Source organism: Mauremys mutica, chromosome 1 (genome assembly GCF_020497125.1).
Source record: "Mauremys mutica isolate MM-2020 ecotype Southern chromosome 1, ASM2049712v1, whole genome shotgun sequence".
NCBI classification, from domain to species: domain Eukaryota; kingdom Metazoa; phylum Chordata; order Testudines; family Geoemydidae; genus Mauremys; species Mauremys mutica.
In genome coordinates, this window is record NC_059072.1 from 209,946,127 (window position 1) to 209,957,123 (window position 10,997).

The 10,997-nt window shown below is 46.8% G+C and overlaps 1 protein-coding gene across 2 annotated transcripts in view; it reads right to left on the minus strand.

Moving 5' to 3' along the window:
• The window catches only part of MAOA (monoamine oxidase A), a 51,147-nt gene extending 48,004 nt beyond the window's left edge, over positions 1–3,143 (minus strand). Inside the window, exon 1 of one of the 2 annotated variants that reach the window (XM_045002655.1) lies at positions 2,984–3,143. In XM_045002655.1, coding sequence (XP_044858590.1) covers positions 2,984–3,029 — 46 coding nt within the window. In that variant the 5' untranslated portion in view covers positions 3,030–3,143. The remainder of the gene's footprint in view (positions 1–2,983) is intronic. The other variant, XM_045002656.1, reaches the window with a different exon arrangement.
• Between the last annotated feature and the right edge of the window lie 7,854 nt (positions 3,144–10,997).

Genomic DNA, 10,997 nt, shown 5'->3' on the forward strand with positions numbered 1-10,997 from the left:
ACACAGTCTGTGCCTAGAAACTTGCCATTTAAGAAGATGTATGAAATGTATATAATGAGTATTTGGGAGATATGTGAAGGAAGAGAGAGTAGTGGCCTTGTGGATCAGTTTGAGGAGGGTGTTCCATGCATAACAGAAGCACGGAAGAAGGTACAAAGACCGTGTGAGAGAAGCAGTCAGAACAGGCAGTGAAGGCTTGCATCAGATTCATAGAGTGAAATCCTGACCCCACTGAAGTCACTCAGAGGCTCTAACGACACAATGGATCGTTATGATCATCTAGCCTGACCTTCATAACATGGTACAGAACCAATAATGGAGCACAGGGGGTGAGGAGAGGATCATCATGCAAAAAACCTCAAGAGCTGATAAGAAAATAGGACAACAGCTGTGAATGGTCTTGCAATTAAAATACAGTTTCAGTGAATGGGATGTACATTATTAGCTCTTCTAACACCACTTTCTTATTTTGATGTCAGTTCAAAATGAAAGTAATAAGAAAGTCAATGAGAAAGTAAACACCAATTCTTATGAAATTGGCACTGCCTGAAGAACAGTTTTCATGGTCAATGAAAGTGTTCTTGTACCCACAGAGTGTCATAGTCTTATGTTTATTCATCATTTTTTCATGTTACTGACATGTTTTCAAAGATTGTTAACATCTTGATCTTTCCTGATTGGTTCTGTTAGGCTTGAATCCTATGAATAAGGATCTTGAAGCAATTTATGGTGGCTTGTTGTAATTAAAATTACAAGGAATAATTAAAAACGTTCACCACACATTTCAAAACATCTTTATAAATGGAGAAATCAGAACAACCGCGTACAAGCTGAGACTCATTTCCTATAGGGAACTAGTGCTTAGAACTATATCAACTTTATAAAGAATGTCATACCTCCAACCGTACATAATAAGGTTTTTAGTTCCATCAAAGGATTCTGGAGATGAGCTAAACCTTTAGAATGATACTTGAATGGCCCATGTTACCAGAACAACAATCAGACATTGCGTAGGTCAGCCCTTGTTTTTTTGCGACAAGTATTTTTGTTTAAGAAATATGCACTTTTTTCCCTATTGGAGGACACTGTGTGTAATTTCATATAACAACTGAATATTCCTGTATCTGTGTATTCATACACCATATCTGGGGTACTTGAAGGAAGCGGGATTATTTTACTACAAACAAAAATTTAATTTTCATAAACGTTTCTCAATTCTGGTTGAAATTGTTACTGTATTTGTACTAATACTGCTGTCACCCCTTCACATAATTTCCAGAATTCTCAAATATTTTCATAACAGATATCTGAAAACCCGAGGTACTGTATTAGGCATATTAGTCAGGCTTAAAGGATTTATACAAAGCAAATCCAAACATTCTAAAACAGTGTTTAATTATGATCACTGGTATTCCTGTGCAGCTCTCACTAAAGTAAATGGGAGTCATGCACAGGTACATGGAGCAAGAATTTGCTTTATCATATAAAAATATGTGTTCAGAATATTGTAGCAGGTGAAATGTGAAAAGCCCAGAATTTCTGAGGGACCCAGGCTTCTGGCAAGGACATCTTTTCTCAAAGAAAAAAAACCCTGTTTTAACTGTCGCACTGTAATTTGGAAAGATCAATGTTAATCAAGAAAATATAAACTACATCTGTGCCACAACCATTTAAAAATAGTGTTTGTGTCATGGTTGAATGACAGATTGAATTGAACCCCATCCTAAACCTTGGCCTACACATGTGAAAACAATAACATTAAACAAGAGCCATCTAGACCACACACACACTGTTTTCTTACTGACAAGACAGGAGTAACAAAGTGCAAGAGTGAGATATGCATTAAGAAACATCTGAAATGACAGTAAGGGCATCTTCTACTTCTCTTCTAACTTCTCAGATGGGAAAGACAAACTCTCCCCATGCCTATGATTCTAGTCTGTTTCAAAAACAAGAAAACGAAGCCAAAACTTTTATCTCCTGGCCCCATTCGATTTCATTGTACAGTGGGGTTTACACTTCCTTTCATTACATTGTACGTAACCAGGGTGCTACATTGTTTACGAATATTGACACTGCTGTAACTTTACAAGTCTATGAAAAAGATTCCCCACTTAAAATCAACCGATGGCGGTGGTCAGCCTGTTGGGACATTTGATCATTGGCTCACTGAGTTGCTGCACTGAAAATGACCTCTTTCCTCAAACCAGTATCAAAGATTTTCACATGCACTGTGGCAATCTTCCAAACAGCAGCGTGATAGTGCCAATAGAGACTGTTCCGCTTCCGAAGAAAGGGGACAACAAGATTATTGCTGCTGAGAGGGGACTAGTTGAGATTGCAAAATGGAAAGAAAATGTAGAAAGCATCCTACTCAGACAACCTATTATCTGAGATACTTATTCAAAATAGGTCACAAGGGTGCTTTACCCTACGCTCCTTATAAGATCAGTTAAGTAAAGGGAAACCTAACCAGGGCTGATTATTGCAAGAACAGACACCTGTGGTATAGATCAGTATCAATACAGTTCGGTCGGGAAAACATAACTCCGGACATTGCAACCGTTATAGCTAAAGTGAGGCAGCATGCAAGTTGCAGCACGATAGAGGCAGTCACAGTTCCCTTGCTACCCGACCCACCGGACTGCAATGGGGCAAGGCTTTCACCCACTGCCTATTTCAGGCGGCATCCAAAACTCAAGCCCACCCACAGTGCAGCTGCACCTTTGCTCCTCCGCTGGGCCAGGTCTGAATCAGGGTCAAGGGGCCTATGCTTCTGCGCCGGGCTTGCGCTTTCTCGGGTGCTAAACAAGGGCACCCACCAGGCACCCACCCCGTTACCCGCCCCGCCATCCCAGGGCGTGGAACAGAGGCGCGGGGGGGGGGGGGCGGTAAATACCAGCCCCAGCCTCTGTAAATGAGGAGTTACAAAGGCAGCGACCCCTCCCCCGCCAGGACGCGCCCGGAGCGGGGCTGCACTGACCTGAGATGCCGGCCCCGACCACCAGCACGTCGCATTTCTGGCTCATGGCGCTGCCTCGGCTCCCGCGCTCGGGCTCTGGGGCTCCCGGAGCAGCTGCCGCTCGCGCCTCCCTCGCTGCCCGGCCGCGTCTGACAGCGGCGCCCCCGGCTCCGCCCGCCGCCCCGCCAATCACGGCTCCCGGGGGGGGGGGGGGCGCCGCGGAGTTCCGCCCGCTGGGGGGTGGCGGGGGGGGGGGAGCGCGCAGCTCGGCGTGTCACTGGGAAAAGCGGGGCGAGCCTCCCCCGCCCGCTGAAGCGCCACCCGGCGGCCAGCCGCGCTTCCTCTTCCTCCCTGCGGGCTTCGCTCGCGGCCGGGCGCGGCCCAGGTCGGCTGGGGAGGAAAAGTCCCTTCCTGCACGTGCCGGGGCAGCGCGCCCCCAGGAGCCAGGCCAGGGCCCTCCCTGCCCTCAGAGCAGCGGTGCCGGGGAGCTGAGCAGCCCCTCGGGTGAGCCCCGCACGCGGCCCAGCCGAAGCCCCTAGACTAGCCACTGACCCTCCCCGCCACATGTGACAAGCTGCAGAAGTGCCAGAGCCGGGAGGCACCTGCCAGGGCTCAGGGCTCACGTGCCCCGCCCCGGATTTGTGCCAGGGTTTGCTGGCCCTGCTTGGTTACAGGGTGCCCCCGAGCCCCCTCCCCGCACGGCAGCTGCGGGAGCCGGCACGTTGGGCGCTGCGGCCGTGGGGAGAGACAGTGGCAAACAGCTGGAAGCTGCAGGGAGAGCCCCTGCTTTTGCTGCTGCCTCTCCCCAGGGAACTAATGCAGCTGCTCCTCCCTGCAGCTTGCCACTGCCTCTCCATGCAGTGCTAACACCTGGGAGCTGGAGGGAGGGGCTGCTGAGGGTAAGGGGGACATGCCTAGGGGGTGTGATGCAAGTTGTTGGGGGGGGGGGAGCAAACCTTTAAATTGTGCCCCCTCCCCCCATAGCAGGTACCAGTTGTATCTGGCAGAAGCCAGTATTCCTGCCACAGGGTAGACGCCCCAAGCTTCCGCTCTACCCCCTAATTTGCTAAGGGAAGGTGTTCTGTGAGGTGCACTTAAACTGTACAAGAGCCACATGCGGCTCACAAGCTGCAGTTTGGCCACCCCTGACCTAGACTAAGAGAGACAGATACTTTGATATCTTTTCCCTGATGCAGGGGTGGCAGGTTTGTAGAAATTTTGGTGGTGCCCAGAGCCCACCCCCCTTAAACTCCGCCCCTGCGCCTAAGGCTCTGGGAGGGAGTTTGGGTGGGGGGAAGAGGTCTGGGGTGCAGGCCCCTGGGCTGGGGCAGGGGATTGGGGTGCAGGATGGGTGAGAGACTGGGCTCTGGGAGGAGTTGGGGTGGGGGAGGGGGTCTGGGGTGCTGGCTCTGGGATGGAGTTTGGGTGCTGGGGCAGGGGTTGAGGGGTGCAGGCTCTGGGTTGGGGCAAAGGGTGGGGGTGCAGGAGGGGGTGAGGGGTGCAGGCTCTGGGAGGGAGTTTGGACCAGGGGGCCTCTGTGTGCTGCTACCCCCAGGCACTGCCCCTGCAGCTTCCCATTGGCCGCAGGAGCACTTGGGCAGGGACACAGACCCACTCTGCCCAGGGGCCACAGGGAGGGGCCGGCAGCTATGTGGAATGAGCAGGCAGGAAGCCACTCAGCTCTGCTGCGCTGCCGGTGGTGAGTGGGGGCCCCAGGCTGTTTTAAATGGCCCGGTGGACATGGGGGTGCCTAGGGCAGAAGGCAGGGCCAAAGGAGAGACCAGTTCTGGAGCCGGGCCTGTGGTGCCTGAGCACCAGGAATATTCCTGGTGCCCAGACACCACAGGAGCATAGAACTCGCTGCCCATGCTGATAGTAACTGGGATCCCGCTGCTAATAATCTACAGTTTGGAGATAAAGATGGCTCTGCCTGGATCCTGCTCACACTTTCCTTCCCACACCTTCCCCCTCCCTCCCCCTGCTCTAAAAAAACTTTGTGATTTGAATGGCCTATCAAAATAGTCCAGTTTTTTTTTTAAATAGTCCCTGACATGTCCTCCTACAGCATCACAGAAATCTGGTTCCAGTACTGGGAACCTACTCATCCAGATTTTGGCTCTGATCCTCCAAATTCCACTGTCTAAAGGGAAAACCAATACGGCTACTCTGAATCTCACAACAGAAACAAAAAATCAAGATTCCAGTGCAAAATCACCAGAAAAACCTGGATTATCTCATGGTATAAGAGAGAAAGGCCCCTCATGGATTGGTAACTGGTTAAAAGATAGGAAACAAAGTGAAGGAATAAATGATCAGTTTTCAGAATGGAGAGAGGTAAATAGGGTGTCCCCTAGGGCTCTGTACTGGGACCAGTCCTATTCAGCATATTCATAAATAATCTGGAAAAAGGGGTAAACAGCAAAGTGGCAAAATCTGCAGATGATACAAAACTACTCAAGACAGTTAAGTCCCAGGCAGACTGCAAACAGCTACAAAAGGATCTCACAAAACGGAGTGACTGGGCAACAAAATGGCAGATGAAACTCAGTGTTGATAAATGCAATGTAATGGACATTGGAAAACATAATCCCAACTATACCTACCACTCAAGAAAGAGATCTTGGAGTCATTGTGGAAAGTTCTCTGAAAAAGTCCACCCAATGTGCAGCAGCAGTCAAAAAAGCAAACTGAATGTTGGGCATCATTAAAAATGGGATAGATAAGACAGAAAATATCATATTGCCTCTCTATAAAAACCGTGTGCAGGTGTGGTTGCCCCATATATTGGAATTGGAAAAGGTTCAGAAAAAGACAACAAAAATGATTTTCAGCTTGGAAAAGAGACTTAAGACGGGATATGATAGAGGTCTATAAAATCATGACTGGTGTGGAGAAAGTAAATAAGGAAGTGTTATTGACTCCTCATAACACACGAACTAGGGGTCATCAAATGAAATTAATAGGCAGCAGGTTTAAAACAAACAATAGGAAGTATTTTTTCACACAACGCACAGTCAACATGTGGAACTCCTTGCCAGAGGATGTTGTGAAGGCCAAGACTATAACAGGGCTCAAAAAGGAATTAGATAAGTTTGGAGGATAGGTCCATCAATGGCTATTAGCCAGGATGGGCAGGGCTGTTGTCCCTAGCCTCTGTTTGCCAGAAGCTGGGAGTGAGCGACGGGATAGATCACTTGATGATTACCTGTTTTGTTCACTCCCTCTGGGGCACCTCGCATTGGCCACTGTTGGAAGACAGGATACTGGGCTTGATGGACCTTTGGTTTTATTTTCTTATGATTCAGCATCTGTTTTTGTTTTGTTAGTTTGTTTTTGAAATACACTGTAATGCAGATGCAGGGCAGAAAAAGGATTTATGCCTTAATTTGAAAACAAAAAAAAAGTTAATTGTGTTGACATTTGCACTGTTGCATAGTAACTTTCTGTATCATGGTATCCGTGATAGTAAAAATACAGACCAAGCTTTATTAGCCTTTTTATTTAGCTAACTTTTTTGTTTTCTGTAATATTTTATATAAATCAGTTGGTTAGCCTGTCCTTTCTAGTGATGTAAGTGCATAGGGAAAGGACTTAACTGGGACTTTTCTATTGCTATTGATTTTACAAAGAACGTAGGCCATACTTACAGGTTTGTGGGAGGATGGACTCTATTCTGGGAAGCAGTGACTCTGAAAAAGATTTGGGGTTGGGGGTGGATAATCCACTGAACACAAACTCCCAGTGGAACATTATGGCCTAAAGAGCTAATGTGATCCTGGGATGCATAAACAGGGGACTCTCGAGCTGGAACTAGAGTGACCAGACAGCAAGTGTGAAAAATCAGGATGGGGGTGGGGAGTAATAGACGACTATATAAGATAAAATCCAAAATATTGGGACTGTCCTTATAAAATCGGGACATCTGGTCACCCTAGCTGGAACAGAGAGCTTATTTTACCTCTGTATTGGTGCGACCGCTGTGGGAATACTGTCAGGGCTGGCTTTAGAGGTGGGCCACCTGGGTGGCCGCCCAGGATACCCGGTAGTCCAGGGGGTGCAGTGTGGCAATGCAGAAGTCCATGCTGCGTGTGTAGTGTCAGAAACTGCTCCCTAGGGAGCACCATGTGGGCAGGTGCCCAGATTTCTCCTTGCTTCCCCCTGGCAGAGGAACATGGGGGTGGTAGTGAACCAGTGACACACAGATACTGCTCACATCCCCATCAATGTTCCTCCACACCCACCAAGGGAGCTGCGGGGGTGGGGAGGGGGGGAGCGAGGAGCAACATGAAGTGCTCCGTGTATCCAGGTCATTTTCCTCACCTGTGCTGTGCTGCGAGGGGAGCATCAGGAGCTGCTGCTCTCTGCCCTTCCCTTACGCAGCCCAGGTGAGGAAAGTGACCTGGATGCACGGAGCCCTGAGGTTGCTCTTTGCTCTCTCCCTCACAGCCTCCTGGGGAGGGGGGTTAGGGGTGGAGGGTTCAGGGGTTAAGGGCAAAGGGGGCACAGTGCAAGGTTGGGGTGCAGGAAGGGAGCAGGGGTGGGGCACAGGAGGGGCAGGTGTTGGGGTGAAGAAAGCACAGTGCACGGTTAGGGGTGCAGGGATTGGGGTGCAGATCAAGGTAATTACCGTAAATTCAATCCACAGCACCAGGGAAACAGAGGGTAAGGCCCAGAACATTGCTGTAAATTGTGAAATTCTGTTTGTCTCTCTTTGGTGCTATTTAACCTATAGCCACAGTGCCATGCCCAGAACTAAACATAATGTACATCAGGAGGAGGCAGTTTTCTTGGGCCTTTTGAGCACAAAGGAATGTGGTCTGGCCATGTGCCCTTTGAGTGTGGCTATGTGGTCTGGCATTGGCTCTTTCAGTGGGGCTATGCCCCTTTGGCATTTCTGCATGACCAAAGCATGCAGTTGGTGTGCAACAGTGCCCTGTTGCCTTGGAAATGAGAGGCATAGCAGCACAGGGTTTTGCAGGTTAACTTGTACCTGTTTGTCCCTAAAAGAGAGCTTTGTACACAGTTTCTTCTGCTTTATGCAGCATGCAAGAAACGGGACAATCTCGGTTTGTATACTGTGATTTTCAAATTATTCTTAAAAATTATTTCAGCACTCACACTCTGTATTATGACATAAAACCCTTAATGACCCTAATGAAATCCCATGCATATGTAAGGAGGATTAGACGAAAACTGCCATGGCAACGCAAGTTCACTTTTGCTTGCAATTGTAAACAAAGAGTCATAAATCTAGCCTTTGGGACAGCAATAGGACTGGTTTGACTGGCTATAGCAGCAGCCCATAAAACTAAATAAAAAACGGTTAATGCGAGAGCCAGTGTGGATAAGACACTGTACTGGGTGTCTAAAGATCTGGGCTCTATTCCTCGCCCTGCCACTTGGACAATCATTTCATTTCTCTGTGCCTTTTCCCTCTTTACCCTGCTTCTAACCACAAGTTGATAGAGTGCTTAGTACAATGGTACCCTAATCTCAGCTGGGGCCTCTAGGTGTTACAAATCATCATGTTGATTGTACTTTTTACTCTTATTGTCTAAAATACCTTATTAAAGTAGAGTGTATAGCATGGATATAAACAGGAGTTTGTCACAATAAATGACCATGTGTGTGGTTTAATATGTAAGTTCTGTTCTCAGAACCCTGGGAATCCCCATGAATGTGAGATATTACACTTAACTGGGGATCTTTTACCCAAAAAACTAGCTCTTGTGCTCATAGAGGTTACAAGACAGGCAGCATTAAATCATCCATCCTGTTCTAAAAGGAGAATTTTCTCTAAAATACAAAGGAATGGGTTTGCAAAGGTCTGTATGAAGTTAGTCTCCAGTTAGAAAATGATTCCTGGGAATACATTTCTCTGATGGAGGCAGCTGTCTGTCCCTGCAGAAGGGAGTAAATAAATCGGATTACATGAAAGCACTAAAGATAAAGGCAGATACAGTACTTCTAGCTTTCTTTTATGGTTAATATCTTTGTCTTTAAGTACTCACAATCAGAGGTATGGGCTTTTCCATGTATCTTTCTCACAATGTTTAGTTATCACTATCCCGCCTTGCCTGAATGTTTTTATGCCAACTGCAACGTTGTTATGGAAGCAAGTTTGGTTTCACCTTAGTAAACATTCTTGTCTAGCTCATGTTTGTGTCTCCAGAAGAGACCTTTTGTCTCTCTGGGGTGTGTAGTTCATATTCTGATCCTTTAGTGAGTAATCTGATTAGAAATAATCCCATTTACTCTATATCCTTCCAGCAGAACTATCCTAGCAATACCCTTTCCCCTCTCTCCCATCCACCTTCCTAAGGAATAATTTTTTAAAACAAAAATTTCAATTTTCTGTATTGGACCCAATTAATTATTGTGGTGATCTGGGGAGCTTATGTACAATTTATGAATTCTGGTTGATATTAAGGAGCTGTTACTATGAAAATTGCTTTATTTTGAATACTTCTCTATATGTATATTCACCATAAGCAGGCAGGGCTGTGTCCTGTCTCTGCCAGACTAGGGACAAGGGCTGGTCCTTAGAACTCAATGACCACTGATTCAAGGTAAAGGCCAGGAGCCAATGGGTTTGCTTGAACTGAGAGAAGATACTTCTCCTCCTGGCTGAAGGGAGGGGGGGAAGTGGAGAGAGGTAGAAAGTTACCAAGCAAGATAAAGTGACAGGTGTCCAAAGTAAAAAGTTATAAAAGGACTCACATTGGAAGATGCATGGAGATACACACAAGGAGTTTTGGAAGGAAAGATTCCATGTCCATGTTTCAAAGAGAAGTTATGCAGTTGTGCGGGAAGTATCCTGGATCCCACAGAGCATACCAATGCAAGCCCAAAGAATGCTGTGGAGTGGTGAAGAAACTGAGGCAGGGAAATGCTAGTTAGTTAGTTAGTTAGCTTAGTTAGTACCCATTATGCCTCTGGTACTTAGGACAGTGATGAAGCTCTTCCACTCCTCTCTGTTTCTGGCAAGTCTTTCAATGGTTCCCCAGCTGTGCCCCGATTTATCAGCTCAGCTTCCACAGCTCCTCGACATGTTGTTATCAGGCGGCTTCATTTTCACTTGCATTCAGGTGTCCATCTTATTGCCACTCTGGTGATGGAATCAGTTTCTGTCCAAACCACATGGCCAATCCATCTTCAGTGCCTCCTGGCAATGATGGTGCTCATATTTTCTTGGCTGCACTGTGCAAATAAGTCTTGGTTTGAGGTTGTTCTGGGATTTTTCTGAGGCAGGTTGTATGGAATAGACAGTTTGGACATGTCATACTTTGTCATTCCCCAGCATTCTGCACTCTAAAGTAGTGTGAAAGTATGCAGCTTTGATAAATCTTGAGTTTGGTTTTGGTGTTGTATTTTGATGATTTCCAGACTGTATTTAAGCTCCTGAAGGTGGTCCTGGCTTTACTGATTCTGTTCCAGAAGTCCTGGCATGTTCCACCATCCTGGCTGATGGTGCTGGCCAAGTATGTGAATGTTTTTACATTGGTGAGAACATGATCCTCTATCCATACTGATGATGGTGAGGCAATATTAAAAGTCATAATATCTGTCTTATTGTGGCTGGTTTTTCAGTCCAATTTGCTGGCTGAATGTGTTGAGTCGGGTTTTTTTTTCTTGCATATGGTGTTGGGCATGTGATAGGAGAGCGACATTATCTGCGAAGTCCAGGTCTTTAAGGGATGAGAAGAGTGTCCATCTAATGCCTCTTGGCATGTGTTCTGTTGTACGCTGCATTACCCAGTCAATGGCAATGTCGAAGAGGATTGCAGATATGACACACTCCTGACATACTCCTGTTTTGACTTCAAAACTGAGCTGTCTGTGGTCAACGCTGCATGTAAAGTTGGAATAGAAGCTTTTGATGTTGATTATGCAGAGAGGGATTCCATATGCCCACAAAATGTGCCATAGGCTGGTCCTGTGAATGCTGTCAAAAGCTTTCTCAAAGTTCATCAAGTTTATGTAGAGTTGCCATTGCCATTCTAAACATTGTTCTATTATGTTTCGTAAAGTGAAG